The sequence below is a fragment of the Mesoplodon densirostris genome, chromosome 10 (genome assembly GCF_025265405.1).
Source record: "Mesoplodon densirostris isolate mMesDen1 chromosome 10, mMesDen1 primary haplotype, whole genome shotgun sequence".
Classification (NCBI taxonomy): Eukaryota; Metazoa; Chordata; class Mammalia; order Artiodactyla; family Ziphiidae; genus Mesoplodon; species Mesoplodon densirostris.
Window position 1 is genome coordinate 85,470,052 of NC_082670.1, and position 19,685 is coordinate 85,489,736.

At 40.9% G+C, this 19,685-nt stretch overlaps 1 protein-coding gene across 10 annotated transcripts in view; it reads right to left on the reverse strand.

The window, feature by feature from the left end:
• Nucleotides 1-1,446: 1,446 nt before the first annotated feature.
• The window catches only part of MAGI1 (membrane associated guanylate kinase, WW and PDZ domain containing 1), a 635,889-nt gene continuing 617,650 nt past the window's right edge, over nucleotides 1,447-19,685 (reverse strand). For 9 of the 10 annotated variants that reach the window (XM_060109161.1, XM_060109156.1, XM_060109160.1 and 6 more), the window contains 5 exons: nucleotides 12,215-12,308; nucleotides 12,019-12,079; nucleotides 10,904-11,047; nucleotides 8,232-8,370; nucleotides 1,447-4,139 (listed from right to left, as the gene is read on the reverse strand). In XM_060109161.1, the coding sequence (XP_059965144.1) occupies nucleotides 3,388-4,139; nucleotides 8,232-8,370; nucleotides 10,904-11,047; nucleotides 12,019-12,079; nucleotides 12,215-12,308 (1,190 nt within the window). In that variant the 3' untranslated portion in view covers nucleotides 1,447-3,387. Of the gene's footprint in view, nucleotides 4,140-8,181; nucleotides 8,371-10,903; nucleotides 11,048-12,018; nucleotides 12,080-12,214; nucleotides 12,309-19,685 lie in introns of those variants that run through there. The other variant, XM_060109158.1, reaches the window with a different exon arrangement.

Here is a 19,685-nt window from a genome sequence, read left to right on the forward strand (position 1 = left end):
GCATTTACTGGGGATTTTTCTGATTGTCAGAGGCGTGCTAAGCACTTCCATTTCCTTTTACAACTCCATGACGTCTGCCCCTCCAAAGATGAGGAAACTGATTCTTCAAAAGAGGTTAAGGAACTGGCCCAATATCACACAGTTAGGAGGTGATGAAACTCTTGGCTTGGCAGGTTTTGCTTTATCACCAGGGTTCTATGCAATACCATGCAGCTCAAACTTTCACATGCATTCATATTAGCTGGGGATCTTGTTTAAAGCACATTCTGACTCAGTAGGTCTAGGGCGGGGCCTGAGACTCTGAATGTCTAACATGCTCTCCACTGATGAGGAGGGAGCTGGCCCATGGGCCAAACTTTGAGTAGCAAGGCACAATACTATCGCAAGACCATCATTCCCTTCCCTTTCAACAGAATGGTATGACATTTCATCGCATTGGGAGCCAGACACTCTGTCTTGGTTACGTGACCCTGATATATTTGAGATAACACGGAGACAAGAAAGATATCAATCCAGAAGCAATCGTGGTTATGGAATGCATACATTTCCATGTATTTTTTTTTACAGTAAAAATGCATTAAAAAATCTTTCACAAAAGAAACTTAAAAAATACAAGTAGGGTGTTCAGTTCTCCCCACAAAATTCTTTCAGGCATTGACTGTGTCATGGGTGGGAGGGAAGTTCCTATAGGGTTTGATTTAATCATACAAAATACTCATCCATATCATCTCTCATCAAGACATGTACATGAAGTGGGGAACTAGGGAAAGTAGGCTCAAAAGAATCAGTCTCCAATTTAAGGTTACAGTAGTTCAGAGAAAACACTACCTTTCTGCTTAATGCATAGTCCCTGTACAGTACGATATTTCCAAAGCAAATCTGGTACATGGAACTCAGATGGCACTGCCACATCAAAAGTCTTCACAGACGGAGCCAAGCCCAGGTGGGTAGCACATAGATTTTAAGATGTCAAGTATCATCTCTGACAACAAGAAAGACATCAAAATGTTAACTTCATGATGTACTCCAAAAATCCACCTCTTGATTTCATTTATTTAAAACTCTGGACCACAACTGAAAGCATCGATCATTTAACATCATGGATTTGGCTAGAAAGAGTGAGAGAATTTCTAGCAGTGGAGCCTTAGGAATAAAATCCCCAAGTTGGCTCTTAGGAAACTGATGAAAAAAGAACATCATTATGCAGCTCCGCCTTACTACTGTAGTTCAATGTATGCTCTGTATGGAAAACTCTGAAGATAAAAATAGCAGTCACAGACTTTTTCCTCTTTTTTAGCTATAGAAATGTACAATTGTGTCTGTTCCAGGAAAGGAACTTGGTTTGTGCATGTCCACACAATGACAGCTATTCATTCTAATGTTATGTATAAACCCATAAGTCAAATAAAGCTATGAACAATGTAATATTTATATATGCATAGTGTTTTATAAAAAGATTGGCCCACATACTGCTTTTCATCAATACAGAAAGAGCATTAAGTCCATAGCACACCACAAGAAATGAATGAAAAACAGAAATGCAAACAAGTGCTTAATAAATCACAAGCAGGCTCACCATGGAGGAAATGATGATATTCAAACCAACTAAAGCTTTAGAGAATTACTTATATAGTCTCCCATTTTTAAAACAGCTTTACATACCTGATTTAGTTTACAGTAAAATATATCCCAATGAATCAATTTGTTCCATATTCAGAAATATAAACACATATCACATTCCTCACAGCTAAATTTTGTGTCATAAATTCTCTTTTATACAAGAAAAAAAGGCAACAGTTGTTTGTTTTTAAAACAGGCTCTATTAATTACAATTTTTAACTCTGTACACATGGTAATTGGCTGGTTTTCTCCATTTTTTTTTCTTTTTCCTTTTTTTTTTTTTTTTTTAAACAGTACCATGAGAACAACAGTGATTGACTTGCAAAGATTTGTGTCTGTATGGAAAATGCAAAACAGTACTATGGAAATACACAATGCATCGTAAGCAGCGGTTTGCTGCAGTGGTCCAACAGGTACAAGCAAAGGTTTTGGCTCAGCTAGGCAGTAATCCATTTCAACCGCATCCTGGGGCTACAGCCGACCCAACCAAACCTCCTGTGAGATAGCAAAAGAATGGGTCTTTTATCAAAGAAAAATCACTATGTTTTGCTCTGTCGAAAGACTCAAAGAACAGGGTCATAAGGGCAGAGGTTTGCCAGCTAGATGAAGAACCACTGAAATCACATCTTTCTCTCCCTTTCAATCATCCTGGAGACTTTCATTATGGTTCCAAAGGAAAACTGGCATTTCTAAGAATGAGCATGCCCAACCCTCATTTCTTTTAAACATTAACAGAAAGGTTCCTTCCAACACGGCTTACTCCCTTCTCCCAAGTTTGGCAAAGGGCAACCGCGGGCTTATGCTAAAAGGGGGGAACATACTTTCTGTACTGGCAATTCTTAGGGCTCCTCATGCCGGGCACACTGTCCCCCATTCCATCTCCTGTTTGGCCTCAAATCAGGCAAGACAACACAGAAGGTGTTTGTTATCCATTCCTTCTAGTAGTTGAGCAAAGCTGTGATGGCACTGCCTTAATGAAATCTTATTAGATGTTGGTGATGCTAATGAACCTGAGCATCTGTGCTTGGGCTGCATTTGGGTAATGGCGGCCAACCTTCTCCTCTTGGCACCTTTCTACGGCCAGGGAGAGTACGAACTGTTTTCTGAACCAACTATAACTTGAGAACATAACATTTCTTTGTGCTGTGTCGTTTAACTATAAATATCCTTCATTTGCGATAGTAGTCTCTTCATACAGTTTGCATAATTTTAGGATCATCGGCAATCCTAATCCATTCCAAAGAGTCCTCAGCTTTTACAAATATAATTTTTGCCTTTTTGCTCTTTTCTTTTTTTTTCAAGAAAAACTCCTAACTACAGTATAGCACTACATCACTACATAAGTCTCTATCGAATTAATTAAACTTGATCAATGATTTTCCTTACTTAGAGAAAATGATCAACAGCCCCATTTTACCAGGAGAGAAAAAGGTCGCTCCCCCCAAAAGGGAACAATTCTTGACAATTCTACAGTTTATGTAGAAACAAAATTTATATCCCTTGGGGGCAGCATTTGGCAAATAATTTCCAAAAAAGTATGCATTTAAAAATACTTTCTTTAATATGATACATCAGGCACAACACTTTTCATATATATATATCTTTTTTCTTATAAGATTTCAAATGCATCGAATGTTTCTCGCAAGTCAGAGAATCATCAGGCTGATGTCAGACGCTTCACTAGGTAAGAAACTAAATGATTTCAGGTCTGTGAGCTTCCTCTTTAGAACCTTTGACACGGTAAAGGCTGGAATGTGATTCAGGGTCTCAGATACTGAGGTCGGTGCTACATTCTTTGTAAGGTCGCCTCCTCTGCTCCGGGGGGTGTCTGGAACTTCGGCCGGCATCCTGTTTCAGACTCGTCTCGTCCCTCTCTCGGTGGCCGCCTTTGTCCTCTTTGCTCCTTTTCTCCAGGGACCGCTCTCTCCTCCGCTCGGGGGACCTGGTCCGCCGCCGGTCTGTGGATTTGGCTCTCCTTTCGGGCGAGCTTCCTCTCTTGCGCTCCGGAGATCTTCTCTGATCCAAGAGTCTCTCGAGAGACCTCCGTCGCCGGCCAGGGGAGCCGTCCCTCCGGCGGGTTGGGGACCGCTCTCGCCTCCTCTCCGGGGAAACCTCCCTCTTCTCCTGCTTCTCCCTCCTCTCCAAAGTGTTGTCAGCGCTCCTCGTGCCCTCCCTCCGCTTTTCCGGGGGCCTCCTTTTGGGGCCATTGGTCACCATCCGCTCGGGTTGGGCATCTCTTCGTCCCTCGGGTGCCCGGTCCTTGGGTCGGCAAGCCCCACTGTCGGGTTTTCTAGAAGTTCTGTTCCATGTGTGATGCTCATTGGGCTGTCTGTTATACTCTCTGCTGCCTTTGGGATCTCTCACGTGTGCCCGCTTTTCCCCATGTGGTGATGATTTGTGAAGATCGGGTGGATAACTGGACTCCAATGATGGATGCTGTCGGCGGTCGGGGGGCGCGGCCCTCATTTCCGGAACACCTTGTGGACCGGTGGGAGGGCCGTTCCCGTCGCTGCTGGGGTCTGCGAGGAAGAGAAACCACAGCAACAGTTTGGTACCAAGGACCTCGGCTCTTGTCTCCACCCGCACACGTGAGAGCCCATTAGTCACAACAAACAAACGACTGTTATAGCAGTTAGAATCAAAGCCAACTGACTCTTGGTTAATTTAAGTCTAACTGCAACTAGTCAGGGTTAAAAAACTGGTAGGTGTGGCTTTCCACAGCTAGCCTACTGTTCTTTATACTCATAGATCATTAAAGAACTCGTAACATCAGTCATGAGTTTAGTCTTTAAAGGCACAACCCAAATAGTCTGTCTAAAAGTATCAAAATGTCTCCACCCTAACTCCTGCTCTTTTTTCCCCACTCTACCCGCCTTCCTCCCTGATCCACCCCCCAGCCCCCAGCCCCCATGACAGAAAATATTCCTTTCTTTAAAGAATACTTGTTTTAATTTGCTTAAAAACAACCTGGGCTATTGACCTGCAGGGGCATGAGGGAACTTTCTGGGGGAATGTAAAGAGTTTATCTTTTGATCTGGGTGGGGATTAAACGAGTGCATAGAGAGGTAAAAATTCACTGCACTGGACCCTCAGGCTTTATGCATTTTACTGTAAGCAAAGTATACTTCTATTTAAAAAAAAAAAAATTATCCAGCCTGGTGATTACAGAGGCAACACAGCCAGATGTTGATGATGGGCAACTGTGACATTATGGGAGGGTCCATTAAACATTCTCTCTACCTTTGTGAATGTTGTTCAACTATTTTCTTTACTTTTGCATAAGTTTAAGGAACTGTTTTTAAACTGTAGAGTCTTCTGACAGATAAAAGGGCGTGGAAGAGAGGCTGTCAGGATCACATTTGACATTAGATGGGGTTCGGATAGAGGCACTTTTCTTGATGCTATAGAAGCAGCCATAATTACATCTTTGAGCCGTGAAGTCACTGGACAGCTTCTTACAACCTCACGCTGTCTATAGATTAAAAAGCAGGGCAACCCACAGGGCTCCTATTTACTGTTAAACTATTTGAAATGACGCTGCAAATGTTTTAGGTAGCATCCCGGATTTATGACAGCTCTTTTCAAAACAGGGATGCTTTGTCACACCTAAACCCAGTAAGTCATACACACTATTGCATTCCAGGCAAAGCACCTGAAATGATGTGCTGCAGCGTGCAGGGCAAACCAGGGCCACAGTCACAGGGGAGAAGGAATCATGGGTGCCCCCTTAAGGATCCTTCATGAGCCAACAAGGTCAGCATTAAGCAATTAGTCTCTTTCACGGAACATCTCCCAAAACCTAGGGTGGGTTTTAACAAAAGCAGGAATATAGCCTAGAGCAGGAATCAGTAAACTTTTTAAAGGGAAAAGTTGTAAAGGCCCAAAGAGTAAAATATTTACGGTTTGGCAGGCTGCATAGTTTGTCACAACTGTTCACCTGCCACTATAGTGCAAAAGCAGCCATGGACAACACATAAAAGAAACGGGCATGGCGATGTGTCACTAAAACTTTACTTACAAAAACAGGCTGCGGACAAGATTTGGCCTGTGGGCTGTCATTTGCCAAGAGATAACTGGGTAGGAAATCTCATCTTCCTGTCTATCAAAGCCCTATCCCTGTAAGTGAGAGCTTTGTGATCTGAGGTTTGTTTTTTTCTGAATGCAGGGTAGGCTTCCAGAATGAACACACGCAGAAGATTATGAAGTCATTTTAGGATCTAGGTGAGGAAAGGGGCTTCAATGACTATCATAAATCTAATCTTGGGATTTCTTACACCTACTTTTAAGAGAAGGGAGAGTAAGGCTTCCATAGGGTCAGCGGTGTACTTACAATTCAAAGAACGCAGGGTGCTCAGAATGAATTGCCAAACATATCAAAATAGAGCTAAAGCAGAAGCAATGAGGAAATTAGGCCACAGCACAGAAACACCTAGTATTGATTGAGCTACAAACCGTAGTTTGATTATGGCCCATAAGGTAGAAGCAAGCCTCCCCGAGCTTTTCATTTCTCATACATGCAGCGATATTAGGAGGTATCATCGCTGTAGAAGGGAGGGCCCAGCACCAAGAACAGTCAGAGAGAAAGAGAAAGAGAGAAAGAGAAAAAGTTGAACATTTAGATTCCCTATAACAAAGAGGAAAGAAAAAAAAAATCTGCATTTGTTAACACAGGGCAAAGAGAGTTTATTTGTCCAGTCAGACAGTCTAAGGCAACACTCAAATAAGGCTGCAGAGACCAAAACCAGAACAGTGACGTTTTCAGACAGCCAGATAAGGTGACTCGAGAACCCAGACAATGGATGCATCCTTTTTTCTTTTTCTTTTTTTTTTTTTTTCCAAACAACTGGAACAATGACAGGCTGGCATAGGAGAGCATTAACAATAAACAACAAAAGAACAAAGTTCCCTCCCTCCATCCCCCCTCCCCCAAGACCACGGCAGTTAAATTAAGTACAAAAAACTCATTACAAAAATAGCCTCACAGAGAAGCAGGTTCCAATCAAGTCAGAAAAATATTGGAACTTAACATATTATAACCCATTTGTGACTCTAATCAATAGAATTAGAGAGATTTAGTCCCAATGACACATGGAGACATTACAGGAGCACAACCCTGGCACGGTTCAACCCTTCTTGGAAAAAAACTGTGTATCTCAATGATCTTTATTTTTAGCCCAAAGAACATTTGTTAGTGTTGGATTTTCATCCTCAGTGCAACAGACATAGGTTTTGAGAAGGTACACAGGTTACTGACGATGACTCGCAAATGAAAGATCACATCCAACAGAAGCATAGGGAAGACAGAAAAGGGAGATAATGTTACACAGTTTCAGTGGCATCGATACACCTATGGTCAAGGTTTAGTACAGTGCAAAGCTGTGGCATCTTAATGTTGTCAAAATACCTCCCCCGTGGTTGGCCATGTCTCAAGGGGCCTCATCTGATACCCATCCCCCCCCACACACCCCTGCCTTGGGCCCCTTGTATTTTGCGCCTGCATGAATGCCCAACACCTGGGAAGGCTGTCCTTCAAAGGGGTTATTCCTTCTCCTTGAGCTGCATCTGAATTAAGTATCTCATCAAGTCCAAAATGCAACTGGGAATTGTGCCAAATGACTTTCAGAGAAGAGGGTGACAACAGATAAATCCCTAATAAAGGGGACCAACGTATATGGGGACCATTCAATCACAGTTTCTATAGAAACTTTTGTAGACCTTTGGTTGGGAAGAAAAGCCCTACATCTAGGGCATAGCTTTTTTTTTTTTTTTAATTTTAAAACAAGAATCTCAAATAAATAGGACGTAATTATTATAATATACAATATTTCACCATCAGAACACTAGGCTAGGTGAAGAGCATTACTGTTTAGTCAAATCATGTCTACAGATATGACAAAGGAACTCTAGATAAAAGCTGGCTTTCCTCACAGGAAAGGTATAGTAACGTGTTTCCCTCACGATGGGCACTGGGAATCGATTTCATCCTTTATCACCTAAAAACATATGGTTAATATACCAACAGTTTTGTTTGTTTTGTAGCAGTGGGCTCAGGTGGTCTGATGTGGGGTAGGGACCAGTGGGGGGATGCAGAAGTATTGCATACAGAGCATCAAGGAGGTGAGCAAGGCCCCCAAATCATCTCCAAATTTCACGCCTCTTAAATAAAGATATCAAGTAACCAAAAAAAAGAGAGAGAGAGAGAAAAAAAAAAAAGAATTGTGCCTCAACATATCACTCAGGAAACCTGCTTTCCTGCTTCTTAAAAGGAGTCGAGTCATTTTGTGCTAAGAATTGGATCTGAGAAACAGTTTGGCACAGTTCAAACAAACATTCCTTCGCTCTTGGTCGGACTAGACAAAATGTTCTCTCTGATTATCAGAAAGGGGGCTATAAAGAGCTCGTCTTAGGCCATGCCCCAGTCCACGTAAGCAAGCAAAAGGATGAAATGTGTAGAGATTTCAGAACAAGCGAGGCAAATAATCACATGGTGCGAGAGGCTGGTAAGACACTGGTGAATAGGGGAAACAAAAAGACTTTCCTGCTGCAGTTCTGGAGACAAATTCATGGAGTCATGCCAGGGAAGGAAGGAATGTTTTCATAGTTTGACCCACCATATTCTGGTACGGAGCCATCTCCCCGCTTCAGAAACAGACGCACTCTGCGGCCACCATTCTTAATCAGTTCAATAGCCCGAGAATGCTTCATGTTTTTGGTGGTCTCGCCATTGATCTCTAAAATTTCATCACCAACCTGCCAAAGTAAGAGAGAGCCAAGTGAGATCACAAAAGGGTTTCACCAGCTATTGAGGTGCTTTGTAATTTTAAATTCTTTCATTTATTGACCCACTAACTATTTATTGAACATGTTCCAGAAAAATCTTCTATTGTTTAGGATACAGTAGTGGAAAAACCCCCAAATCCCTGTCCTCATGGAGATGATATTCTAGTGGGGGAAAGACAATAAGAAAATGATAAAAATGCATGTACACTAGACAGTGTCAAGTGCTAAAAAAATAAAGTAGCAAAGGGAATATTAATAGTTGAGGGGAGGCGGATGTGGCAGACAGTTTCTAGGATGGCTCCCAATGATCCCTGCCTCCTTAAATTCATATGCTGTGTAATCTCCTTTCCTTTGGACGTGGGCTGGAATTAGTCACTTACTTCTAACAAACAATATGGCAAATGTGATGGGAGGTCAATTCAAAGATAAGGTTACAAAATGGTTTCGGCTTCTGTCTTTTTAAAAAAATATTTCATTTATTAAAAAAAATTTTTTTTTCAGCCACAACTCACGGCATGCAGGATCTCAGTTCCCTGAGCAGGGATTGAACCCACACCCCCTGCAGTGGAAGCACAGAATCTTAACCACTGGACCACCAGGGAAGTCCCTTGGCTTCTGTCTTACTTGTCCTCTTTTGTTCTCTCAATTGTTCATTCTGATGCATGCTGTGAGATGCCCTACAGAGTCTACGATAAGGAAATGAGGGATGGCTTGGGCCAACAGCCCAAGATGCACTAATCCTACCAACAACCCTGTGAGTGAGCTTTAGAGGCAGATCCTTCCCCAGCTGAGCCTTCAGATGAGACCACACTCCTGGCTGATACATTGATTGCAGCATTTACTATGAGTCAGTGACTATTCCAGGCACTGGAGGCAAAGGAGTAAACAAGACAGGCCAGATCCTTGCTCTCATGGAGCACATATTCTAGAAGGTAGAAGAGGAAAGGACTGGCTTTGGAGTTTACAGGACTAAATTTGAGTCCCATCACTTGTTAGCTAAGTGATCTTGGCTAAGTCCTTTACTTTTTGGAGTTCACTTCCTCATCTGTATAAGGGGAGGATAACAACCCATGCCTACCATGCTGAGGGGGTCCAATCGAATATTACAATATGTCTTGTGAACTATACAACATTATTCAAAATATCGTAATAGTGGTATTTCTTTCAACTGAAAACTTTTTTAAGTGAGTAAAGACATGGAAAAGCATATGCCATGTGTTTGAAATATAAACAAAAGGAATATAAACCACCATATATGCATGCACAAATTATGCATGTGTATGCATAGAGGAAGGATATACAAGAAACTGGTATATAGTTTGACCCTGGAAACTATATTTTTACTATGCACCAGTTTCCTTTAATTTTTAAAAATCACATTCATGGTCTACTTTCTCAATTAAAAAAAAAAAAGCTCATTAAAAAATTCAGTCTGGGGCTTCCCTGGTGGCGCAGTGGTTGAGAGTCCGCCTGCCGATGCAGGGGACACGGGTTTGTGCCCTGGTCCAGGAAGATCCCACATGCCGTGGAGCGGCTGGGCCCGTGAGCCATGGCTGCTGAGCCTGCGCGTCCCAAGCCTGTGCTCCACAACGGGAGAGGCCACAGCAGTGAGAGGCCCATGTACCGCAAAAAAAAAAAAAAAAAATTCAGTCTGAAGAAACATAAAATTCAAGATTCTGTCTTAAGTTACAAGCATTAAATTCCCCACCTTTGGTCACTCTTTTCCCTCTTTCTGCTCAGGGCTAATTTTAATCACTTTTTTGATTTCCTGGCCTGACTCTCAATTTCTTTAATTCCTTGCAAATTGTTCCCTATATATGTCTCCATCTATGCCCCCTATCTCTAATGAGCAGATGATTTTTTCTTTTCTAATCATCTGATCTGCCCAGGAGAGCAACATATTCATAGGTGGTAAGAGGTATTAGATATCTAAACAGAGCAGATTGGACTTTTGGCACATGTGCATTTAAAATTTGCAGCTTTGACGACTACCTAGTGACCCTGAATAGTCACGCCATGGACTCCTTGGCCCTCTGCTAACGCAGAGTGTTAAATCATTCCCGAGGCCTAGGGGGAGGCGGCAGTGACTAGCTAGAGACTGAATGGAGCTCATCACCCAGAACCTAAAGAACCACACGGCTTCCTGCTCTTGAAGCATGCTGGGATACCCAGGAATCCCTGGGAAGTGATGTGCCTGTCCCATGAGATTAAGTAAAAGAACTATGGAGATGGGATTCAGACAATATCCATGTTAATAAGTTCATAAGTGACTTTAATCCTTCACTCAACCTCAGAGTTGGAAGAGCTCACCTAACTTTAGCAGCTACAGCTAACTATGCTTGAGGGAGAGATTTATGCTAGGGTGGGAGTCCTGCACTTGGAGTGTCCTGAAAGCTTTAGAAACATGTAATTCTCATGAACGTGCAGGTTCTAACCACAGGATGTCAAGAAGTCACTGCAGGTGACTTCTTTATGTCCACTCCAGACGCCTCTCTCTACTTACCCTCATCTTTCCACACCTTTCTGCAGGACCATCCTCTGCTAAGCGCAGAACATAGAGGTCCATGTTATACTCTCGGCCCCCTCGAAGACTAAAGCCAAATCCCTTGGCACCTCTTTCCAGTTCCACCGTGTAAAAATCTTGCTCCTATTCAAAGAAATTAAGTGCAGTCATTCTGGGAGGACTTAAATCCACACACATTTCTCTCTCCCTCTTCCCCAACATTCTCCATTATGCTCATTTGACACAAAGGCACAGTTTCTATCCCCTGCTTGGTGGTTCTTGATTGTTTATTAATATCAATTAACCTTAGGAGTTTGGAGATCCGGAATGTGAAATCATTCATGAGTGTGCATACAGATTGCATGCCAACACGCATATATTAAAGTTTAATTGGTGAGGCTGCGACTTGCGTTTGGGGCAGGAAAATCCTTCATTAAATAATACCATCCAGCACATTGCTGGGTATTCAGCCTCCCTGCCCAACATCTGAAAACATCTCATCATTAGGATACCAACAGCTACCTCCATACATCTGGACAGTGGTACCCATGCTGATTAAGGAGAATCAGGAATGGATTAGGGAAGGCTCTGAGAAGGCCAGTCAGGGGGAGAAAAAAACCTATTTAGCTCTGTATCACCCCATGTTTCCCAAATTTGCTTCACCTGCTATTACTTGTGTACCCTCCATTACCACCTTGTGTGACAGCTGGGTAGATTTAAGGGGTCTCACCTGAAATTCACAAGTCTGAGAAACACCTTAACAAAAAGACATTTTCTTGACATAAATGCCTTTATGAGTACCATGAGCAGACATGAGCTGTTTTGCTCTTTCTCTGATCACCAATCCTTGAGATAATTATAGCTTTTTATTTTGTTTGGGTTTCCCCGCAAGCCCTGCCTAGAAAAGGATGTCTAGGAATATTTTTCAAAGGTAGTAAAATAAAATGTCATTTCCTTGACAAACCAATATGAGTACATGTTTAGTACATACCCCTCACAAAAGGTTATTTATTTTAATTGAGGGTAACTTATAGAAGATACCTGGTAAAAATAGCTTTAGAAAGTTGGAAGGAAACACACCAAGCCAACAAGGAAAAAAGAGAAATGGCCCTCACCTGTGTTACCTGGGGTGCTTTGAACTCAAACTGAGATTCCGGCTTTGGTTTGGTGGTATTCCTGCCAAAGCGAGAGAAAAAAAGTATAAGAACATCCCACGGGGAGACAGAGAAAGAATCAAGGAGGAGCATCGTCACAACAGGAGTTACTTTTTTCCCCTTGAAAGTAACAAAAGAAACCAAAGCCACGTCTGACCTGGTCTCCTGGGCCCCTTGCTGCGAAGGGGTGTGTGTGGTGGTGATGGTGGCAATCTTCTCCGCATTGGTCAGCAAAGTGGCATTCGAAGACTCTGCAGGGTAAGACAGAGCATCAGGAAATGAAGGCCCCAGAGAAGACACTGTCACACCAGGTGTGCAGAAGCCTCACCTGTGAATTCTATCTGGCTTCTCCGTCACCACTTCAAACAGTTTTGAACTGAATTTCTCAACAAGAGTTTAAAGGACCATTCTAAGATCTTCTATGATGTGAGCCACGTACACCCCCATTACCCTCCTCCCAATCAGACATCTCCACAAATGAAAGAAAGAGTTTACCCAAGAAAATGGTACTTTAAAACTGTAGCCAAGGTAGGTGCCTCTCACTCTTCCCCCATCACTTATAAAAGGCAGGCCCATCAAATCACGGCACCACACCAGAATTACTTCCCATAATTCTACAGGCTGATAATGTCTCTGCTAATGTTTCCTGCAATTTTTCAGCGATCTTTAGTGAGTCTGTTTGATTTTCTCATGTAACTATTAAAATCAAAAGTGCGCCAACATCTTGTTAAACACACACGCACGTAACATCTACTTTCTTCCCCAAAGCTTTTAATGAAGCACAACTAAAAATGTGGAATTCTTGTGAGACCTCGCCTGGATTCACCCATGGAGAGTTAATTTTAAAACTTGCATTAGTTAGAGCTGGAGTTTATAAATCTAAGTTGTACAGATCAGGAAGCCACCCTAATGTAATGAATATGATTATATTCTTATGAAAATTGCCTTTCTTCTCCACTAAACACATTCATAAGCAACTTCATTGATCTCTGGGAGTTTGGAGACCCAGAATTTGAAAACACTCATGAGCATGCCTATAGATTGCAAACCAACATGCATATATGAAAACATAATCATTCACATTGTAATAGTTATATGTTCTATTACTAATTATTTCTCCATTAAGGTCAAGGAAGATAGTAAGCAACTATGAGCAAGTTACACTATTAATATTTATTTTTAGGTTGACTGTTTGGAACTTGGCACACGTTTTCTAATCAAGAAAATGCTAAATGTGGTGGTGAAGTTCTTAGATTAGCCTATAAATGCCCATTTAATTCATAGTGTGCTGTGAAATCTTGAAGTGTCTAGGAGTCCTGTGGTTCACAGTAGGCACTCCAGTGTTTGTGGAATACATGTATCTACCCATCATGTATAACCAAGTTTCTATGGACATCTCACTAATCCTAATTTTTTAGGATTTTACTTTCCTAAAGTAAAATCCCAAAAAATCTTTCATTTTACTTTCCTAAAAATACTACTCAGATTAGGTCTGACTTCCTGTTATTTTATTTTCATTACACATAGGCGTTAAAAGCAAGGGCTGGAGACCAGACCCAGGTTCAAATCCCTTTGTCCCCTACTCATTAGCTGTGTGCCTTGTTTTCCTCATCTGATAGAAGGGGATGATGACAATAATTCCCTTTTCTTGGGTGAAAATATATGAAATGTTTAGCACAGTACCTGACATGTAGTAAGCACTCAATACACACTGACTGTAGCTGTGGCCCTTGCTACTACTTCTACTTTATATTTATTACTGTGGTAACGTGTATAAGTTATTTAAACTCTCTGCAAAATTACAAAGTTGAAATACGATTTTAACAGTTTCTATTCCAGCTCTATAAAGATTATGATCTGGATAGCGAAGGCGCAAGATTAGTAAGAAAATGTACTAGATCAGGTGAACTAAAATGTGAATCCAGTTCATGCTTTAGAATGATGTCTCCCACAGAATCTGTTTTACCAAATGTTGCTCCAGATTCTGAGGGAACAGTAATCTGTGGTCAAATAGGGTGAAAAATAGTGGGTGAAACAAAGAGAAATGTTTTTGTGTGTCTGTGTTTTGTTTCTCCTGTGGACCCTTAGCTGTGCCAATAAGCTTTGTGACCCTCCAAGGTGGGGAAGTGGTACTTCTTAAGCTTGTCAGGCGTAATAGTTACAAGGTCAGATTCTAGAGTCAGACTACCTGGCTTTGCAACCCAAACTCTGCAACTTACTGGCTGGGACTTGAAGCAAAGTTACTTAAACTTTCTATGCCTCAGTTTCCTCATCTACACATACAGCATAACAGAAATATCTAAGAACACTGGTGCAAAGATTACCTGGGAGGAAAGTGTTTGGGCTCGTGCCTGGCACATAAAAACTGCCCAAAAAATGATGAGCATCTTTCTTATGGGTGGCATGTATTTATTACTGTTATCACAACATTGAGTATATTATTAGTCCATTTTTATGACTGCAGTTAAGCGGCACAACCAAGGCGATAAGTCTAAGTGGTATTTCATAAAGTCTGACTGCTGTGCCCATACAAAGGACTAGGAGACCGCACAGCCTGTCAATGTGATTTGCCAGAAGTTTCATAAACGTGTATTTTAAAAAACTTCATATTGCTCACTGTAATTAATTTTATGGAGACTCTCTGGGAAATCACAAGATTGCTAGGGCCATGGGGAAATCATCATCAGGATACCAAAAAGAATGTTTCCTTGTAATTAAAGTGATTATAATTACTGAATTGTGCAGAGGTTCCCCTTTAGAGTTCTTGGGTGTTGTTTTTTTTTAAAAAAGCTTAAAATCAGTAAGATTTATTTATTTGTTTGTTTGTTTGTTTGGCTGTGCCAGGTCTCAGTTCCGGCATGTGGGATCTAGTTCCCTGACCAGGGATTGAACCCGGGCCCCCTGCATTGGGAGCCCGGAGCCTTAGCCATTGGACCACCAGGGAAGTCCCTCTTGGGTGTTTTTGGTAGCCAGAGTTTTCTAGGCAGGGCAGATCCCATTCTCAAACCATTTGAATACATATGCCATTTTCAAGGTTTGATGAGATATAATAGATAATCACTCAACATACATATAAATAGAATTCTTTTATTAATTTTCCTTCCATCATTCCTTTGCTACTCTTCACATATTTCTATGCAAATCTGTTTTGGATTGAAGCTTAATTTTAAGCATTTCAAAAATTAACATTTAATATGCAAATGCCTAGCGGAGCCCACTGAATTTTTCTCCTTTTGCTTGTTTTCCTTAATCTATGAACAACCACCATATCTCGATTGTTTCCAACACGCCAAGCACTGTGTTAGGTGCATTATCACATGTACTATTTCATTTCATCCTCACAACTCAATGAAATAGGTGCAATTAGTTACCCCCACTTTATAGATAGAGACACTGAGGCTTAGAATAAGTAGGCAACATGTTCAAGGTCTTCCAGGGAGCAAGTGGAGGCAATGGGAATTAAACCAAGGGCCTGCCTGATAGTTAACTTTTAGTTTCATTCTGTTTACAAGGGAATTATGCACTGGTGTCAAGGAAATCGTATCGCATTGGTACATTCCCTTCAAATAAGCAAGTACTTTTACCTTCCTGTATAAGTACCACCAACTTCACTAAGCAGTATCAGAGATTAATTAAGATACAAAATACCCTGGTTTTGACTTCTAGACTTCCTGGGCCATCTCCGAGCACTAAAGTAACTTTTAGTATACCCTAGATTTCCAGGATGCTTTTTTAAAATCTATTAATATGAACTTATATGTTTTTAAATGAGCTTTTACGTCTTCATTGAGAATTAAACCAAGATAGTATGTGCTGAAATTCTCTCCAGCTTTTTAAAATACAGAGATGAAGCCCATTCTCACAAATTTATCTCTCTATCCCAAAGCAAAATTTGCCCTGGATAATAGAAAAAATGTAAAAGAAGAGCTTGATATAAGAGTACACCCTAGAAGCAGTTTTATAAAGGGGTGTCAAGGTATTTGACTTTTAAAACTCCAAGGCAGATAGATGGACAGATTGGCTGTTTTCATGATAGATTCCAAAAAGTGCCCTACATCCTTTCTTAAACAGTGTTTACACCTGGCTTTAGCTTTCCCAGAGGAATGAAAATGGATATTACTACACTTTCTACAGCAATCGTGTATCAAGACGAGCATATCCTAGCTCTCAAGGCACTGTCACGGTGCCATGCTAAATCAGGGCACTAACTTCTGACAGGAGTGCCGCCTATCTTGGGTTTCAAGTTATCTCCGTGACAAGTGATTACAATTCCAACCTTGCTCCCATGTTAATATCCTTAGCCATCCTTATGGAATCCACATTACAAGGCCAAGCAAATCAACAATGGATACAATCATTCCTTTCATAAATATTTCAATGCATAAACACATGTAATAAATACCTGAAGGGAGCATTTGAAAATTTAAATGCCATAAATATATGAACAGTTTTGGGAGACTTTTAAAATGTATATGATGGAAAGCCTGCTCTTCTTGCCCGAGTATATGCTAGCTATCATATCCACAGAGCTTTCTATTAAATAAGTAAACTCTTTTAGGCCTTTGCCAAGGAAATAGCACTATCTATGTTGCCAAGCCCTATTACCTATACAAGCAAATACTTTAAATCAGAGAGATGTGAAGTACAAAAATAGATACACGTATATGCATAACTGAATCACTTTTGCTGTACAACTGAAACTAACACAACACTGTTAATCAGCTATACTCCAATAAAAAATAAAAATTAAAAAAAAATTAAAAAAGACTTCAGGAGAAAAAAGACTATATTTAAATAATATATTTTTATTTTATTTTTATTCTTTCTTTCTTTCTTTATTTCGGCTGCGCCAGGCGGCACGTGGGATCTCAGTTCCCCAACCAGGGACCTAACCCGAGCCCCCTGCAGTGAAGCGTGGAGTCTTAACCACTGGACCACCAGGGAAGTCCCTAAATAATATATTTTTAAGCTCATAAATATTTTCATTACCTTGAACTTGATTCAATCTGATGATATTCCATGTTAGCCTGGCTCAGTCAGGGTCTGCTCTGTCTGATTAGAGTCTCATTCCACCCAGATTTCACAGGGTGTTTCTACAGAATACAAGTGGTAGGAAGTATGTGTGGTGTAACTAGTCAAAATTCAAGTTCAAATTCAGTATGTTCAGCCATTCTGTGGGCCTTTCTGTGTTGCCATGATCAATTTCCTAACCCTTGTCCATCTCTCATAGGAGAAGAGGCTCTGCCCCCACTTCATCTCCTATCCTGGTCCCAAAGGTAGTAAAAGCAGAGATGGTGAGAACTCTGAGCCAGGCCTGTCCTAGAACTGTGAAGGCAGGACTTCGAACAACACAATAGTGCCAAATCAAGGTGGTCATGTTTCAAAGCTTTTGTTGGAGCCAGAAAGGTGAGGAAACAAGAGAGGGACAGTGAGGGAAACTACTTAGAGAGAAGTGAAGCTGGAGAATCAGGTGACTGATAACAAGAAAAAAGAACATGAGCATGGGACTCCCCTGATGGTCCAGCGGTTAAGACTGTACTTCCATTGCAGGGGGCATGGGTTCAATCCCTGGCCAGAGAACTAAGATCCCACATGCCGTGCAGTGTGGCAAAAAAAAAAAAGAACAAGCAGCATGAGCTAGATAAGGCAGTGGATAGAGAGTGGGTTCTAAGTACTGCCCAACCAATGGTGCATCTTCCTTTTTTTTTTTTTTTTAATTTGATCATTTTTTTATTTAGAAAACTAAAACAATTTGTTGTAAGAAATCAAAATGATGGTTACAATGCCTTATGTAAAACAGAGGGAAAGTATATAATAAAGTCATTTGGGGACTAATGCCAGGTATAGTTTAATCCTTTAAACCGTATATTAATATTTTGGTTGTGAATTTCATTTGCAGACATTCTCGGTCATTAACTATATGCAAATCTCTCCTTAATTCATGACTCCATTAATGGTAGATGGGTGATCTCTTAGAGGCATCTTTGGATACACATTTTGCAAATATTTATCCTGAGTTGAAAGAAGATTCACATGACAGGATAAAGTCAGAGAACACAAACATTAAATGACAGTTTGAAAATGATGAGTTCAGTTCAATCCTTGTCACACCTTTGACTTGAATGTTTGATAAAAATAAACCTCAAGAACTTAAAATTGTTAAAATTGCTCAACCACATTGTGACATTTCAAGACTACCTTGCTTTGTAAGTTTCTCTTTGAGGAACTGTGCAAAGGATGAGTTAGTCTTCTTCAACTCAGTAATGGACAAGTAACTGTAGCCCAGAAGCTCATATAAAGTGTTTAGCCTGATCTCCTCCAATTTTGGTCTGCTGATCTCCTGTCTGACTCATAAGACAGCCTCTTTGTGAAGTGCCTCCTTGGGTTTCTGAGAACAGCACCCTGGACAAGATGGATTTCTAAGAGCTCCAAAGCCACTCTAATGAAGAACTTCAGTCTCCCTGTGAGGATCATGGAACAAAATGCCTCTGGGCTACTGGATCCATTAAATACTAGAGTGAGAGACTGAAGGAGATCAGAGGTCCCTAACATGGAGAGAACACCTTCCTTTTACCTTACAATCTACCATGTCCAATACACTTTCACAGAGAGGAGGTGGATCCAGCATGATTTTCTCTTCATCAGATTGTAATGGTCACTCTCTGTCTTCTAGGTTTTGCAAAATCCTTTTAGGTTTTTGCTCCAGCAACTCTCCATCTCTCCAGAAACCTAACTCCCCTGCCTTCACTCTAATTTCCAAGACGGCAACTTTTGGCCCCATTTAAAAGATGAGCATTACAAACCCACCCTCTGGCTGCCAGGCTTGATTCCCTTTACCTGGACTTTGAAAATTACAAAGTAATTGGTGAAGAGTTTTATTACCATGGTGATGAATTCCTGAAATACCATGGAATGAAATCACGTCCTCAGCAACACATCGTTCCTTAACTACACTGTCTCAACTGTAATGTTTACTTTCTTCTAACCAAGATGGCCTGTGATATGCCTGTCTGAATTCTACACTGTTGAAGGACTGAAGTTTTAAAAAATGTCTTTTTATTGACAACTGTTATTGGATGATCTATCTTGCTTTCTATTTTTTGGTGTTCAGGTTCTCCAAAAATATTTTCCCTTGCAGAACATTAAATTAAGCCAACAAGTATGTGCACAGGAGTATAAGTTGCTTCTGCATATCTACATCTTTGCCAAATGTGAACTCTTTTTCTAAGCCCTTCCCTTAAGGAGCACTTTCTTTCCTTCCTTCCTTTTTGGAAATTCTCATTCCCACATTAAGACTGACCAACAGAGACCCAGCCAGTCAATTCCCGTGTCTCTTTCTTTTGGATTAATTTTTCTGAAATCTCTCCACAGCATGGAGATAAATGTATCTGAATTTATATACTACATTAAGCTCTCTCAACCATTTGTCACCAAATTTTTCTGGCCTCCTTCATCCTTTCCATTAGGAACCTATGTTCTATCATCTTGTGATCACTTTCCTAAATTGTAATAGCTTTCCAGAGTGGTGAACTGGTAGAATGGACTCTAGACCAGATGGTAAATTACTAAGCATGCATTTGAGGCAGGCTGAAATAGACCAGCATTCAAGAAGCTATTTTTTCCTCTAC